The 18,277-nt window shown below is 41.3% G+C and overlaps 3 protein-coding genes across 7 annotated transcripts in view; 2 read left to right on the top strand and 1 right to left on the bottom strand.

Moving 5' to 3' along the window:
• Nucleotides 1-18,277, top strand: part of LOC126563429 (transmembrane protein 258) — a 497,437-nt gene that overhangs the window by 129,278 nt on the left and 349,882 nt on the right. The gene's annotated exons all lie outside the window — the stretch shown is intronic.
• Nucleotides 1-18,277, top strand: part of LOC126562245 (protein henna) — a 754,155-nt gene that overhangs the window by 417,465 nt on the left and 318,413 nt on the right. The window lies entirely within an intron of this gene.
• The window catches only part of LOC126563548 (uncharacterized), a 99,503-nt gene that overhangs the window by 26,549 nt on the left and 54,677 nt on the right, over nt 1-18,277 (bottom strand). The window contains exon 2 of the mRNA XM_050220193.1: nt 1,768-2,209. Within this exon, the coding sequence (XP_050076150.1) occupies nt 1,768-2,209 (442 nt within the window). The remainder of the gene's footprint in view (nt 1-1,767; nt 2,210-18,277) is intronic.

The raw sequence follows: 18,277 nt of genomic DNA, 5'->3' as shown, positions 1-18,277 counted from the left end.
TTCCGGCATCCTTTTTCCCACCCGGACACGCTTCCCCACGCTTGCCAAACACAGACAAACAGCCATTTTCTCTCAACCAAATGAACATCATCGTCACCAAAGTACGTTGATACGGGGCCAAAGTCTTTACCCTCTGATATACCTGTGAGCGGGTGTACACGTGTGTGTATGTGTGTGTGCAGAACCGTTTCCGGATCCTTTTAGAGGTTAGCGTACGGGATCAAAGGGATTCGTTCTAATTGGTTTCGTACGTGATTAAATCCTCCGCACATTTTCCGAACACCCTTTTAACGTTCACGTGCTGGGCCCCAAACGAGGAAGCTACTAAAATCAAGACATGTCAAATCACATCGGAAATTCCTTCGCGGATTGTGCTGAATCTCAGAGGGGTTTTTTTTTTGTTGTTTAAACCATCAAACACACACACACACAGCGGGGCACACGCAATCCGAACTTCATTTTACGCTTTATTAATAAATCGTGATTATTGGGAAAGTTTTGCTCGGTTTGCCAAACACAGGCACCATCACGTGATCCGGAATGTAAATGGTGGCATTTTAACCAGCATGATTGTTTGAATTGTTTGCTAGAGAAGCATCAGTGGGTGAAAGTGATAAGATTGATTTTTGGTGCATTCTTGTCAATGAACTAACGTTATATTTATATAACTAATGTGAATGCAATGCCATTTATTAGCGTAATATTTTGGAGAATTTACTGAAAGTGCTTCCCCCTGCAATTAATTTAACCAAGGCCGAGAGACTATTTAAGCTGTCTCCCTCAAATATAAATAAAATAATTCATCAAAAAATGTTGAATCTACTATAAATTGCTACGAAACCGTAAACGATCATTAAAACTACATTTAGTCATATGTGGGAGGTCTTCAAAAATTTTATCTGATGCCACTGAAATGAACTGCCACTGAGTGAGTTACTTGATTTAACAATATTGAATAATTATTTCCACGGAGAACAAATACTCCATGAGAAAAGATCCTTCACGGTAATGAAAAATGTAGTTACGGACATTTACAAATAGCCTGTAAATCTTGTAATCATTTTGGAATTAATAAATAGTTCATTTGTTTTTTTCCAGAGGGCTACACACCGTAAAAATAACGTTTTCGTTATCAATCATCGTACTGTGATGTTATTATTTAGCATCATGTTCTCCTTATTGCACTGAAAAAAACAAAACGCCAGATGGGTTTGGCCACCCAATCAGCTGCACCTGACAGCTGCTTGTCAGCACTCCCCGTACAAGCCGTGCACGTTATGGATACTTTTAATTTAATCTCACATGAAACCACTCCGAACCAGAAAGTACATACGCTCCCGCACGTCAAATTTTCATCAGTGCTTCCAAACGTGTGCGCTCAACAAAGAATGCGTTAGCCCTAAAAAGCTTAGAGCGATTCATCAAATTTTTGAGCATTTTAAGATTAAACGCTGTGCAGAAAGGGCACTCCTGTCCGGGTGCTAACTGAGCGGAAAGATTTTAAGCTTCTTATTGCTTTAAATTGGCTGCCCATCGATCATGGTCAAAGTTCGGCGTGTGCTCACCAGTTTCAGGCGAAGAGATTTATTCCCCCAAACTACGGCAAACTTTTGTTCCACACGCACGCACGCACACACAAAAGGAAACCTTTTAAATGAAACATTTTAATGCTACGTAGCAACTGGAATGGATACTTTGGTGTCCCGAGTCGGTTGTTGCGACTGAAGCTTTGCTGAGGCCAGTGGGCGAAACGAGCTAGTAACTTACCGATTTAGATGTTCCAGCAACTCATTCTCTTCGCGCGCCCGTTCCTCGGTCAGATTGCTAACAAGCAGGACCTCCTCCGTTATCCTTGACTGCACCGCACCGTCCCAGGCTCGTCCGGCAGCGCCATGCAGCTGATAATTATTTGTAAGAACATTATCGCTAAAAATATCCTCTCGTTTCTGGCGCCCTGGAGCTGGTACGGCCGGGTCGGTCGGTTTGTGCTGTTGCAGTTTGTCGTGGATTTTATTGTCTACTAATTGTGCTGCTTCACCGGCTCGAAACCGACTGTTGGTGGCTGGAGGCGTTACTGCACCATTCGCTTCCCATGTTGCCACTGACGACGACGATGCCGGCAAGGATACTGTCGTGTTGGATGCTGCTGCCTCGGATGATGATGATGATGATGATGACGATAATTGATGATTATTAGCGGTTGCCGAGTCTGTTAAAGAGAGAAACGACAGCAAAGAAAGATAGCGTAAGTAAGTGGCAGGGTTTGTGGGTGCGTTTAAAGCAAGCCCTGAGTCAGTGGATGACAGATACCGTAGTGCAAGATTGGGGCAAGGTAACGAAAGACAACCCCAAGGCCAAACACCGGAAATAAAACGGAATACCACGTCGGCAGCAGAACATGGCAAAACGAACCAAGAATACTGTTTTATGGAGATGGAAATTCTTCACGAATTGAATGAGGCCAAATAAGCGAACGAGAAAGAATATTTTTGTTTATGTGCGAAGGAGAGAGAGAGAGGGAAATTATATCGTAGGATATTAATTTCTCAAAGTACACTAAGCACCAGCTTTGATGCTTCTATTTCCTATTTCGCCTCGGGGTTATCAACACATGCATGCGTCCTCACACGTTCGGGCATGCGAAAGCCATGAATGCCAACTAATTATGGGCGATAAAATCGTTGAATGAAATGCGACAGTCTTGTCCTCGAGGCCAAACATCACATTTAGCGGGAAGTAGTTTGGTTTACCCTAAATGAGCTTTTGTTTTGTTACTTTTTTCCTTCTTTTGCCGCTTTTCAGTTTCAACCCAGTTGACGTTAGCTTTCTGGTGCTCATAACAATGAACACTACGAGGCACACAGAGAGCAGTATATACTCTCTTGTCACGCAACGTCCCATACGGTGGCTAGGCATGCATTCGTCGTCGTTCTATTTAATGTTGTGGTGTTGCCCGTTTCACCTGCGTAGTGTGATTCGGTCTAATGTGCTACAGTGTAGCGGTAATTGATTTTTGCTAAGCATGAACTGCTTCTACAGCAGTAAGGTGTAAGTTAAAGTAATTAATTATGAACCGAGGGTAGAATATATCCGCAGTCACGTGAAGGTGTACTGCATAAGGATTCTGGAAACATAAACATAACTGCAACACTCGAAAAAAAAATATCACCACCAAGTCTATGCCATCAAATGAATCTTTGACACGTGTCTCAGCTCAGCCTAAAACGAAATTGACTCTTATCGGCATGCCCCAACTTTAACTGTATTTGATCTGGTGGAAATTGCTGAAGCAAGGCATCAATTAAATGAAAAACAAAAGCTACATCAACTGCGGTGCAGTGAGACGTAGAAATTCATAAATTCTACACCAAACACATTCGAAGATCAAACGACAGCATCGTTCTGCGGCATGATACTCGGCAATGGTGTTGCACATTCACATACTTTCAGCATAATTATGTAAATAGCGGCAATGGTTTTTTTTTGCGGTTTTCTTAGCTCAGCATGGGACTGTAGCAAAAGCAGCTCATTTTAGCTGCCAATCGAACTGGACTGTTAGGCGTCTCCATTGACTTTGGAAAGATACTTCAACCTGGCGACCGATCGAAGTGAACGACTGGGCGTCTCCATTTTTTCTTCGTGGTAAAACCTTTATTAAAAGTTTTTTCTTATTGCTTTGTACTTTGAGAAGGGGCATTTAATTACTTTTGAATACAACAAATAACGCGACTGTAGATAAAGTTTCTGCGAGCAATACCATGGAACGAAAAATTGTGTTCAACCGTGCATCAAGCTATATTTTTTCCTGATAGAATGGCGTGGCCGATTTATTTTTGGGCTGTACTTAAAGGTAAAATAATTTGCAAGAATCATAAAGGGCATACAAAGCGCACGCACGTTCAAAATAAATGCACTATAATATTTTTGCACAAAGTGAACAAAGTGAAGAGGTATTCAAGCCAAGCTTACCAACATTCTCAATGCAAATGTAAAAATAACATTCTCTCGCACATCGTCGTTGTACACATTGAAATTGAAATCCATTTGACTGGAAAATGCCAGCACATGGCAGGGTAGGTGCCTGCACCAGCCAATTTTGGTTACCAATTTATGGATAATTCTAAATTATGACGAGATTACGAGACGCGTAAATCGACCACCGCTTTACATCGGCCAAGTGAAAGCAGAGCAAAGCAAAGAAAGCATAAGGTACATAAATCGTGATTTATCCTGCATCAAACCAGCACACGGTCTGGCACAAACATAAATCGACAGATGCTGAATCGTGGGATTTCATTCACTTATCCCACCCTTCTTCTTCGACTCTCCCCCTCCCGAACCTTGTGGTTTGTGGAAATGGTCTATTTTAGTACGATCTGTAGCCTTCTGTGCTCGTGGCGTGTTACGCGATAAGGGAAAATTCAATCGTCCAAACGATCTAACGGTATGTGGGGCCATTGATCGTAAAAGACTGTTAATAGCCCCGCATGACTGACTAGAGCGGAACGTAATGGAACTCGTATTTTGATGTGATTCAAACAGTATCCAATTTGCTTCTCCTTCTCGAAGCAGCATAAGGTCGTTGTCAGGTTGATAGGTATGTAAATTTCACTTGCATTAGACACTTATGTTAGGGGAATAGAATTAACTGAATGGGATCATACGCTTTCTATTATGATAAGAAATTATGTGACTGTGTATTCATTCATGGAATCATAGAATCTCTAATCATTAATTCAAATCTACTTTGCCTTCATCAGTTTTCACGTTACAAGATAGCTCCAGGGAATCTGAAAAGGTTTCAAAATATTTCATAAAATATGCTCGTTTTTTGTTTTTAAAATGCCACAATATCTTAAATTTGATCTCTATCGCACAGGGAGCAGTTCATTAAGCAAGCGAATGTCTCATGCATTTTTTTTTCTTCGCTAAAATGTTGTCATATGGACTGTCTGCATCAATTGTTCTGCAAGATTTTAGCCGTGCGTACTCGGTAGGACAAGTATTCTTAACAGATTTTGGTCTTCATTATGACCACGATTATGATTACATTTTGTGTTTTTGCTTGTAGAAGCATTTTGAGCTATGTCGATGTCAAAAATTCTTTGTCAAAAACTCGTGCCTAAGTATGACAAAAAGCATTTGCAAGCTGTCAAGACGTCATGGATGATTTGTTCCGTTCTGGGCGTCCGCCATTGGCTTCAACTGATGAAATCATGGAATTATACACTCGGAGTTAGTTCCAACCGGTTTTGCAGTAAATAAGGAGTGCTTTTTCCAAGCTATGCAGCTTTTAAGGGTGAAAGTTTACAAAAAATGCATTAGAAAGTGTCCTGTTTCGTGGGGGTAACACATCAGGCTCATACTGCAAACGTGTTTTTGGCCAATCACTGCACAGCGATCAGGCAGCGATCAAAAACACGACCGCTTCGGATTTAGCTCTTTCTGGACCAAAAACAAAAAATCAATTCAACAGCAACAAAAATTCTCTAAAGGAACTAAAGACCATCTCGTCGCATAGAAAAATGTTTCGAATATCCGAGGAAAAGGATGGCATATTTGAATTGCTTCTAATGGGATCTATTCTGAGGGCGAGAACATAAATTTCAATAATTGAACAATGTTTTTATTGTTTTTAACCAATTCCCGATACTTTTGGGAAAAAAATGTACATTGCTTGCTCAAAGCAAAAAATCAGGTACAAATGAGGCATCATTGATTTCCCTAAACGCTAATCCGTTTCAAGACATTTCGTTCCGAAATAACGTACCTAACTGTCTTACCCACTTTGGCACGCACAAACGATCACAAATGTAAAAAAAAAGTACAAATGAACAGTTTTCTGTCATTCTGAAGCCATATCAAACAAATCAATCGAAATGTAACGAAATAATATCGTCAAACAAATAAGTATGTGAGCGTAAGCGTGTGTGTGTGTGCACGCCTTTTTGCATGCCATCAAAGCTGCCAACAGGGAATATCATTCGTCCCAGCCACTCAATAGAACAAAATATTTTCAATCATACGGCGCACCTTCTGCCTTCATTCGCTCGTACGTTTCGTTTCGTGTGCAGTGTAGAGAAAAAAATAATCCAATATGGACATTCGCTTCGTTTCGATTCCGTTTACTTCGCAACATTCTTAGCGTCCATGCTTCCTAGCGTTTCCGTTGCACACACACACCCACAAGCCATCTGTTAGGTTCGGTTTTGATGTCGATACCGACAACACAGCAGGAAAAGTTTGCATCTCATTTCGCAAATGGTGTAAGAAAGGATTGTGCTGCGTGTCGTCGCAGAAGGATGTTTCCCCGAACAGCGTACCAGCGTAAGCGTAACTGTTTGCCCATCCGTAATATGCATCCGCATCAGCAGAACCGGCCCGGGTTTCACCATTATCACGAAGGGGAATAAATTTTCCGCTCCAATAGACGAATTTTCACCCACCCGGGTGCCGGGGTTTCGCCCACCAGCAGGAAGGATTGAAACAGATAGGCTTCGATTTGCTCCGACAGACAACTGAATTCAATCCGCCTTCGCAGTTGTCTGCGTAAAAAAAGCGGATGAAAGTGAGTTTTGCAACGACGGTGGATGGTTTTTCTGGTGCGGCAGAGGGTATAAATACATGGGTTGGAAATCGAATAGTTTTCCCTTTACAGGCCTTCGATACCGCGCGCACATCTTTATTGACTGTATTTGAATGAAAATTCACTTTTGCACACACACACACACCCTCGCACGCACGCATGGTACACCTACAAGCAGACGGCACGAATCGATCGATCGACCGTTCTGTGCCTTCCGCACACCATCATCATCGAGCTCCAAACACGAAACGGTGCCGGCACGCGTGAAAAGCGAGAGAGGGAAAACACAACCAGCGCAGAACCATGTTCCATGAAGTGGTACAAATTTTCATCTTTTCCATCATCAACAACCCGCAACTGTTCGCCCGTGGCGTGGTGGGTAAGTGGGCAAAACAGGAGAAGCAAAACTGGCGAGAAGAAAAGCACAACGATGAGCCCAGCTTTTGAAAGCAACATTCGGAAACTTTTCCGATAAGTCTGGCAAATGGGCGAATGTTGCAGAGACGCATCAAAACAAAGGAAGTTTTATGATACCAAGCAATCAGCTGCCTTCACTCGACGCTTCACTGCAATGCTTGGTGCACCTATTGATGGTGAAGAAAGATAAAGAAAGAGAGAAAAGGAGAGAGAGAGAAAGAATTTGCTGGAAAAGGCGCATGAATTTTGTGTGCGCACATTCAAGCATAGCTTTGCCAAGTTTGGGGTGCCAGAAGAATGCAGTAGCATTTGAAAAGTTTTGCTAAGTGGAATTTGTTTAAGTATTTGAATTTAATCCGATCAGTTAAAATAGGAACGTGTTTACAATGCTTGAAAAAAATAAACAAAATGAAATCAAACATGGGGCAAATGTTTTGAAACATGCAAACGAACAATCAATAAGAATGAATTTGATGGATTTAGATACAACTGAATTTATTAATTAATTTTTAAATACTATGCATTTTGCATACTTTAATGCAATTTTTAATCCTGACCACCACATAACTGAATACAAATCACTATAAGGCGTATGTGATTATGAAAAATTTTTCCAATTCCTAAGTGATTGCTATTTATTCTAATAATCTTGTTAAGTGACATTTACAGCTCACATAATCAAATTTCCTCCAGTATTTTCATCAGGATCGTGCTAAAATTTTAAATATAAATGCCCTTTTTCATCAGGCAAAATATAAACAAGACAACGAAATCAACCAACATGGCCTGTCATCTGCATGCAATCATGTTAGTTCTAAATAACCAACTTTTCTTCAAATAGCGTTCCAGAACAATGTTTCTACCACCTTTTACCGCCCTTTAAATATGCCTTCCAATGGCATTTGTTTTAAGCACACCAAGAGCATTTACTCTCTGCAACATTTCACAACAACACAACAGGCGAGTTCCGTCTTGAAGTTCACCTTAAAAAGGAAACACAGCACCGGAAAAGGACAAACGAAATAAATTTTAAAAGCGATCTCGAAATAAATCCACTTTTCTGTAAATCTTTTCACCCGCTTCACATGGACGATTCCCTTGCCAAGACCGCCCCACGGCTAGCGTCTGTACTTTTTAAAGCGTTTGATATCAACCGTCGTCGTCTTGCGTTCTGTACTTACAGCGCGACCTAACCTTGACGTTTAGCTTATCGGTTCAGAGTTTTCGTACGCTTCACTGTAACCCTTTTTTTTTCTCGCGGCACTGCTTGATGGAAGCATTAAGCATTACCGGATAGGAAGGATGATGCTGTTACCTCCCTTACGGCCGTCCATCAAGTGGGTGTTTCGCTTAAAAGCAAAAGGGTTTGAGCTTCACGGAGAAGAAAACTGAAACGGAAACGATCTCTTTGCAGCAAATTGCACGAGGGAATACGCTGGAGCCTGACCAAGCCAGGCTCCAGCGAAACCATTTAGGGACGGTGCGCCTGGGTCAAGCGAAGAATGCAGAGTGATATTTTATCCTGCCATGCGGAGGAGAACGCTCATTGTCGGTCGGAACGACATCGGAGCGTAAAAAGGGGGACACGCCGGCCGTGGTGGTCGGGCAGCAGATCGAATGAGAGGGACATAAATAGAGGTTTGCATCACAAATAGCCAAAACAATAAGATAAACAGTGAATCGTGTGGGTAGAATGCAGCACACACCGTGGGAACGAAGTATCTTTCAACGATGTTATGAATGGGGAACGTTTTGTTACTTGCTCGAATGGAATTTGTTCCACTTTCAGCGAACAATTTTTCTCCTCCCTGATATGAGCTGAGCTGCATGTGATGCAAGATGGGGTTTAAATCGTGGTACAACTGTACCTGGGAAGGTAAAGTGATGTTATATCGCATACAAGACAAACTATTTCAGTAACATTGATGGTGGCTGTTTAGCGACGTGATAGAGACTCGCTGAACGAACGTTGCTTACCTTCGTTTACGAGTTTGTGCGATTTTATGCAAAGAATAATGTACCTAGCAATGGAAGCGAAAGCGAGAGATAAATATGCAACTCGAAAAGGGCAGAAACATCATTACCGTGTGATAAAGCTGCCTGATAGCTAACGCTGGTTGATACAAGAGAAAAACATTGTACGCTAGCATACATAACCGTTAGCATGACGTTAAGCTTCGGGATTCGTTTTTAAGGAATGAAATGATTTTTCAGAAAAAGGATTTCTTGACGGATTTTTTTCCAAGTGTTGGTATTAATAACATTTTAGTGAACTATTAGATGTCCACCATTAGCTTAGGAAGTAGGAAGGAAGATTAGGAAGTCGTTGAACCGGTTAAAAAAGATATATTCAAACTGCGAGAAGAAGTATTTTCATACCAAATCATACATTTAATACGGATCTCAATAAATCAATTTTATAAACATGTACCGAACAAGCCGGGATAAAGCAAATAACAGAGAAGGAGATAATTTTTCTATTTTTCACAAGCGATGGTGGTAATATGGTGGAAAGCCGTAATAGTAATACATAAATAATAATACATCAATTACCCGTCGTACGCAGACAATACGGACCAGACCAATTTTCGAATCATATTTCCACAGATTTAAAAAAACTTATTTATTTATGTACTTCGCTTATTCCAACGGCGTTTTTGTGCGAAGAATTGATGCCACGAAATAAACTTTTATATAAGTAGAGAACACTTGAAGCACTTGAAGAAAAGACTTTCTACTATAATACCTTGATCAAGCCTGAAGGCTTCAAAAACTCCTGATAGTATGCAATTTGTTGCTCTCAAAAACCAATTGACTAATTTGAATTTGGTTTGCAAGAAAAGATACAGTACCACAAACAGCCTTTTCCCGTAAGCCTTAAAAACTTTTAACCGGCATGACATAGCAAGTAGTTGAGCCAAGAAGAACCACTTTCATGATTAATAAGTATGTCAAAATTGTTGGATAATCTGTTCCCAACAATAATTCAAAAATGCTCTTAGAATAATTCTGACAAACAATTTCTCTTATTTAAATCTGCCTATTGATCAAAATCTGTGAGACCCTTCGTTATTTGCTTCACCTTTGTTATTTGCACATCAATATTGATCTAATGTTTCAACTCGATAAACAGCTCGTGTGTTTCTTAGGCTACAATTCTGTCCCTTGGATAAGCGAAGGGAGCGTCCGCTACGCGGTCCATGTTCCTACCTGCACACACAAACACCGACCGAAACAAAACTTCAAAATTTATAACCAAAACACCAACCGAGCTAGCCATAATGCCAATACAAACACCCACATGTCAGACCAAACACAATATCCCTTGGATCAAAACATTCGTTTAGTCATGCATGTGTGGACACCTACCCACACGTGGACACCATCCCCTTCGCCCCGCCCAGATTCAAAAACATGATGATTGCAACAAACATTAAACGAAGAAATGATTTAATGCTTCTTCTAATTCTATCCTGGGCGTTAGGACACCAGTGTTACAGCAATGCTCCAAACGAGACGGCCGCGTATTGGAACTCACGGGTGCAAAGGGAACTTTTCGCTGCGGTTTTACAAAGCTCGCTGTTCCCCAGGTTCGGCTCGGTGAAGGCAGTATGGTTTAATCTAATTTTTCGCAATTTGCATACACCATCGCGCTTGTCAGGAGTCTTTGCCTGGCTACCTCGGTTCTTTGTACTGGTTGCGATTCTGCGAAACGGGAAAAGGATATCTTTTCCCCATAGTCAGTCACACACACACACACAAACATGCATACACATACACCAACATATATGGGCCATATGTTGCGAAAATACCATAAGAACGTCCGTGTGTCGCTCGCAGGAGTGTGGGAAGTAAAGTAAATGGACGGGATAATGGATGGGCTCCTGTGTCTGCTTCTTCGTTACCGTCGCCTTCTTCTGCTGCGTATCAGCACTTTCCACACGCTGAAACGGTGGAGACAAACACGAACTAATCTGCATATAAATTTCAATTTCGTATTTATACAGAAAGGCATAATTATGCACGTCCGACCGATTCGCCACTTTCCACGCGACGCACGAACGATGCGGTGAATGTGGTCGTCTAGCATCGTATGCAAGTGTGTGTGTGTGCGTGTGTGTGTGTGTGTATGTAGGAGCGAGAAAGAGAGAAAAATAGACCAACACATGTAGCTTAGTGGCGGATACGTTGTGGCAAACCGGAATAGGAAATTGTTGGAATCTTTTTAGAGTGGAACAAGAGCGACATTTCCGTGCTAGTCGACGCGAAAGTTGGAAGTAACGTACCATTATAATGAAATGCTGTGGAAAACAATAGTTTTTGTTTTGCGGAACCATTAGTGAATGTGTATGTCGTTAAACCAAGAGTAGAAAATAAAGAATCTGTGCAAATACTATACAAGAAAAATAACCATAAAAACATTTATTTTTTTCAAAATATTCTGTCGGGAGCTTGAAGCTAATAAGACGTTGAAATAACCCAACAGCTTGTTATTGAAAGATCAATGAACACAAGCTGTTTTAAAATCATCAGGACATTAGAAATAATTAAGACACACCACTTCATAGAGATTTTTCACAGAAACTGGTGTTGTTTGCCGTTTTGTTCAAATTTTCTCATTCATCTTTACAAATTTATCCGGATATCTCTCCTTTGCTCCGCGTGTGTGTGTGTGTTCTGTCTATGTGTACTGAAGCTTTATAGTACTTCAATGCCAGAAAACACCCAAGTGCGCCCGCGCTACGATCCACTGTGTTTACAAAGCATCACACACCGGCACACCGAAGAATTATGGCCGGACCTTTTGCCGGGGCCCAGTTTAATTCTGCCATAAATAAGATTTTCCGCTGAGAAAAGCGAAAAACAAATTTACCAAAACACTTGCTTGCTAGAAGCTGGTGTTTGCGAATATGGGGCTAAAGTTGAAGTTGAAGAAAGAGAGCATAAAAACAGGCAAAAAAAAGAACAGAAAATTCATGATCACGAATGGGTTAGCTGAGAAGGATTAAGGGCCGAAAGGTGTTTTTCCCAGCAGCAGCGATGTTGGAGTGAGAAAAGTGAGATATTTCCAATGGATGGCAGGGCAAATGCTGTCGGTGGACAAAAATGCCGGTGGGACGTAATAGCAAAAACTCAAACCGAGATTCTAAGGAAATCGCTTGCAGTTCGTTCGGTTGGTTGCTCAAAGATCTTAAGGGGGAAAAAAAACAGAAAGCAGTAAGAGCATCAGTTGTGCTTTGGGCTATTTCGGAGGATGGTTTAAATGGTTGTGCCTTCTAGCGAACCAATCGAAGTGATGCTTGTTTCTCAAATTTGGATAAGAAAATTAAACAAACATTTTGGGGCTTTATCCTGGCCATTTTGTGGTTTATGTTTAACCAAGAGAGGTGAACTTTCCTTAAAAAAGATGCTTTTTGAAGCAAAATAAAACAAAAATAATTCTAAATGATTGCGGAGACTAAGCATTCAGAAATTAAACAATTTACTGTACAGTTTATGATGTAAAACATGTATGTTCCAACTTTGATTGAGCATTTGTAGGAATGCAAATAACAAACAATCGTCGGATAAAGTCGTTGCAATCATGTAGCAATCATCCGTCAGTCGAGCAAATTACAATTTAATTGCTGATTTACTCACACCAGCCTCCCAACAGCTGCAATTCGTAATCTGTCTGACATGGACTGCAGGAAGCTCTAACCCAACCTCATAGTGATACAATATTTTACACAGCCACATCCAGGGCAAAGGCGTTGAGCGTTGCATAGATTACAGTGTCGTATTATTTATAAGCAAAGTTGCACACGACTCTTCAATTCTGCAACTCGACAATTTCCTTTCGAATTTCCATGACCATGACCAGAGACGACGTGTATGTACCATTTCCCTTGGAGTTTTCTGAGGGATGAACATTTTCCCTCAACAGGCAACATTGTACTTATCACCTTGCCATCATTTCTCGACCCTTGCCTCTTTCGACTCTCTTTGATGGCTTTGGGAGACTGTACTGAGCTCCAGCAATCGTTCTTACCGTAGCCGTCGGTAGACCACAATCTAAAACAAACATAAATTAATTTCACGTCCCTTCACCAGGCTTAAGACTTCCCGCTACCCCATCGGTCCATCCTTTCATGTTGATTTTACAAACCACAAGTAGGATAGTTTCCAATGATCACCGTTTTTGTACCCTTTTTCTCCAGTGATTCTAAACCACTTCAAGAAAGCGGCAAAGGACATTCTTCCCGGACACGAAAAACGTTATCGAGTCGGTTTCGTTTCGGGAGTGGAAAATTTAATACCACCAGCCCGCTTTAAACTTTAGTCGATTCCAAATAACTCTTTAAACTCGACTCAAACCAAAAACCCTATCGTGCTCACTTTACATTCTCATCTTCGAGTTACAAATGTATTCATCCCAAAATCTCCAAGCGTGCTCAACACATTTGTGCCATAAAGCGACACACATACACACACAAACACACACAGCTATCGGTCCAGATTTGCTACGCAACACATTTGAAACCTGGACAGGAAACTGGAGATCAACCTCGGGCCGCCTTACCGTTTTGATGTAGTAACCTTGTTGTGTTTCGTTTATTTTCACGAACCCCAAACAAACAAACTGACCCTTTTCCCAGAACGAATGGATACGCACAGCATTGAAGCTAGTTTTAGGAAAATGGACGGTTCGGGGTCAAGTGGTTAAACTTTTGGCGTAGGATTGTCGGTTTCGAGCAGCGTGTGTCCGAGCCTAGCAAAACTGTACTCTCTGTAGGGCATGTTTCACACAAAAGCTCCTATCCCTTTTTGCCTCTGGAGAGCGTGGAAGGTAGGACAAAATTAAACATGGTTGTGTATGTGTGTTTTTCACGTGTCATCAAACATAATACGCGAAACATGAATCGAAGGATTTGATCGCAGCATGGGTTGTGTTTTGAATGCTTAATTTAACAAGCAATTTTCAGAACCCATACATTTAGAAGCTTGTTTTGGTGTCCTGTTCCTTGGAAGGCTATTGTTTTATAATAGTTCACACAGAAAACCTGATTCATGTCCATGAAGCTGATTGTTGATTATGATGATTCATGCAGTTTTTTTTTTTGTGTATCTTAGTGGCCAAGTACAGGAATTAAATTAACGTTCAAAACAATCATCTTTACTATTAAAACCAGGATGCTTTTAAATAAAATTTTCTGGAATTAATTAAAATTTAAAAACAATTTTCTACCTTTTTATGCTTCTGACTCATTAAATATTTTCTTATGAAAAACAAACTCGTTTCCCAGACTCGGTTATTCCATTTGCAGTTTTTTTTAAACAACGAAATACAAAATGACTACACCTCAATCGAACAGATTATTTTTTCTACCTTATTTTCAATTATAAAAACAACTCCACTACTGTTATCAGCGTATCGGTCTGGCTGCAGGTTTGGTTAGCCCCCAGTGCCCACTGTTGGTTGTGTATTTTCATACATTGTCACTACACGGCCAGAAGCTAACCACAAGCCTTAATAAGCTCTTTTGTTTGAAATCAGCTTTATCGCTTGCGTAAATGAGGTGGGCAAAACGAAAACATGGACTCATGGCCCGCTTGTCTGCATGTATGAGCTTGTGTGTATGTGTGTGTTTTTAGTCCCTGCTCTCAATCCAGCATGGTTCAGCAAAAATTAATAAAAATAATTAATAATCATATCGATACAAGCGTACGATGTACCAACGACCAGGCGCCTCCATCGCTTAACAGGCGCTAGGACGCAGGGTACATATGACAATCGAAAAAAAAAAACAATACAAAATTACCTCTTTCTCTTCCCCTATCGTTTGTCTCTCTCTGTGTGTGTGGTTGATTCGATCGGTCAATATTTTTGTTGTGCCTACCCGGAGCAATACAAAAAAAACCCACCTCTCTTGCCGAGGCGCAGTTTGTACTGATGTTTTTTGACTTCTGTGTACGTAACTGGTTTGTTTGTGTTTTTATCTCGTTTGTTTTCGTTTCTTTTTTTATTTGCACATTTACACACATTCCTGCAGCATTGAATCGTGGCTTATTATTTTTATTTTGTTTTAATAAATGCTTGCTTTTTCACCGTGAGTGTATGTTGAATTTTTCCCAACACTGTCATTGGTACACCATTTGCTGCAGAAGCTTTAATCCTGGCAGAGCTGTGTTTTTTGGTTTGCCTCGATTTTTTTTTTCGTGGTTCGTGGTTTTCATAGCCCACGGGAGAAATTCGCTATGCTTGTTATAACCATCGGTATGCTTCCAGGCGGTCACAGCTGGCGAAACCAATAGATCATACGGTAAGGGTAGCGATTTTTTATATTATCTTTTTAATAAAGGATACAATCAATTACTGAATCCATATTTCACACAAGTTTTTCAATTTTAAATTTTATAAACAATGCCATTGATAGAAAAAAATGAAACCAAAACCGATGTTGTTGAAATAATTATGAAAAAATAAACATATTTTCAATTTGGTCCAGTTAAAATAGAAATTTGAGGCTCTTTATGCTCCGTCGTAAATAATTGAAAATGTAATGAATTTTGTACAGATAGCAATAGAAATACAGATACTCCAACGTGCATATTTTGAAGAGAAGAATTTACCTACAAAAGCAAGTAAATCAGCATTATTTGCACTATTTCTACCCATCGCACGGTTCAACGCTGATTGGAGTGTAGGAATTAATCGTACCAAAAATTTATCACCATTATTCCCATCCGAAGCTCCCATCATCATCATCGGCTGCCTATCGTTGATTAAAGAGCATCTTTTTCCTACCCAAGCGGAAAGCAAGAACGACACGTTAAAAGTGAGAATATGGCAGCGTCATGGAGCGATGCTCCACTTTCTAATGACACTAACGATCGTCACTGATTCAGCAGATCGTATCCACCATCGGAAGGCAGCCTAAGCAGCCGTTTGCCTTCTTTTGATGCGTCATGCAACCCGACACGAAGCTCGAAGGTAAAGCACTCATCCTTACAACAGGCCATCTCAGACTCACGCCACACAACGGCACATCCGATGTGATTTGGACTCGTTATCACCTTTTATCTTTGGCAGCGCAAGCACTACATCCCACACTGCGAGGGAGAGAACAAATAGTTGGGCATGGGATGAGTGAAAACAGATCCTTGCTGCAACGCCAACGATAGTCATTCTTGATGCTACCTACGCGATGGCATCGTTATCATCATCAGGACACTATTTCCGAAACCGGATGGGTGCTGTTTAGCTCGGTTGTTCTTTATCGCAATCGAATCTTCAACCAGAACCTGAAACACGGATCAACCAGAACCTGAAACACAGAGCGAGGACACATCGATTCATAACGACCCGTGGATATCCGGGCTGAAAAATTAACAGAATTGGTTCAGTGTGAGATGCGACCAGCATTTGGTGCCGTACCGTAATGAGGAAAGTTTGCGTGGCGATCCTCTCTGTGTACATCGTAATGACACGACAGTATCCCGAATAGTGATGTGCCCCGTGGACGGATCGATACAGACCGATAGAACGCATCATTTCTTTGATGGCATTTTGCAAGGCTCTCTACAGCTTCGCACACTAAAACACCCATGCAGCACGCTATCTGTGTCAACCAGCAGCTTAACGTATGCCGAGGCTGGACCTCGCTGCATGCTCGCTTGCAAACCAGAGGGCACATAACAGGGCTCCCCGGGGGTAAATAAAGACATTTGCTCAAATTGGATTGTGCTGCACGATGGATCAGCCAGACGGATGGGTCAAGCGCTGGGGCTGATGCAACCGACAAAACGTCATGAAAATCATCGCCATCATCCTCACCAGTGCCGGCACATCCAAACGGTCGTGAAACGTGCCGTTCTTTACGAGGGTAGCCATGTTGCAAGCAGGGCTGAGCTTTTAAACGATGCACTTTTCACCCCATCGGTGCCACGCAAGCACTTAAATTCCTTTTTACGATGGCATTTCGCCTTCACGCAGTGGAGAAAAGGCTGCGAGTGCAAACTGGTTCGGAATAGAGGCTGCGTTCAGCTGATGATACCATTTGGAGGGATGAAGTTTTCATCATAAAACTTGCGTTAGAAATTTAAAGAGAACCGTCCAAAGTGTTTGAAGTACGCGAAAGCAACAGTCAGACCAGTGTAAACATCAAACTAGTATAGACATTTGTAAAAGCGTATTAGAAAAAATACTGACATGACACAACTATTACATCAATAATTCCTACACATTCGTTATTCTCATACGAATATTAATGTGAGTATCGAATGTTAGTGTGTGCGAGAATGATAGCTGCATGCTAGTTTTATTCGTGTTTATTGCGGCTACGTGACAAAATTTTCCCTCACATCACGTACACATTCACTACACAAGGTTTTGATAACTGTGAAAATGGAGGCGAATGGTGGCGCAGTATGAGCCTGTCTCCCAACTGTCGTTCCAAGCGAAATCGATTATTTATTGATTTTTAATTTTAGTTTTTTGATACTATGTTAAGAATAAATATAGGCGAGTTAATGAAAATTTCCTAAATTTAACTCTGGGAAACGGTTTACTGACTCTACTGTATCCAATGACTATCCAACTGCCTACTATCAATGATTCTGGTAAGATATTTAGACGGCAAGACGCGACATGTGCGCTACAAAAGGATGATTAGCAGTATTGAATTAGTGACACATAAACCGAAAGAGATCAGAGGCAACAGTAAAAGGGAAAGTGTTCTCTCTGTTCCTCAGGGCGTTCGTTATAATGTTCGTTTTAATGTTAGTCCTACGGAGAAAGAAAAAAAAAATATGGCAAAATTAATCATCGGGGAAATTGTTTTGTTTTAGAAATAGTAGCTTACCATGTATTTTATTCATTTTATTCAAAATATCCGCCCTCGGCTTCTATTACGGCCGGAACCGGGAACAAGCCCTGGCGACAGTTTCGTGGGGTAGGGCCGCGAAAACGAACCTGAGCTCCGCCTTGGTGTTGCTGGAGGTTCTGTTGGTGTCCCGTTCTACCGCGCCCCACACGAAATAATTCATTGGATTAAGATCCGGGGAGCTGAGAGGCCACACATTCGGCGCGGTGAAGTTATTGAAATTGGTCGCCAACCACTTTATCGTTTTGGAGGCTGTATGGCACGGAGCGGAATCCTGCTGGAACACGTACGGTCTGCCGTTGGCCACTCTCGTGATCCAAGGCTTTACGACGGTGTCCAGCATGGAAATGTACCCGTCCGCTTTCAGCCTCAGCCCCTGCTCGAAAAAGTGGGGCGGCATCACGTCCCC

Source organism: Anopheles maculipalpis, chromosome 3RL, assembly GCF_943734695.1.
Source record: "Anopheles maculipalpis chromosome 3RL, idAnoMacuDA_375_x, whole genome shotgun sequence".
In the NCBI taxonomy this organism is placed as follows: Eukaryota; Metazoa; Arthropoda; class Insecta; order Diptera; family Culicidae; genus Anopheles; species Anopheles maculipalpis.
The sequence above is the reverse complement of the archived record's forward strand: the minus strand, read 5'-3'. Positions and strand labels throughout refer to the sequence as shown.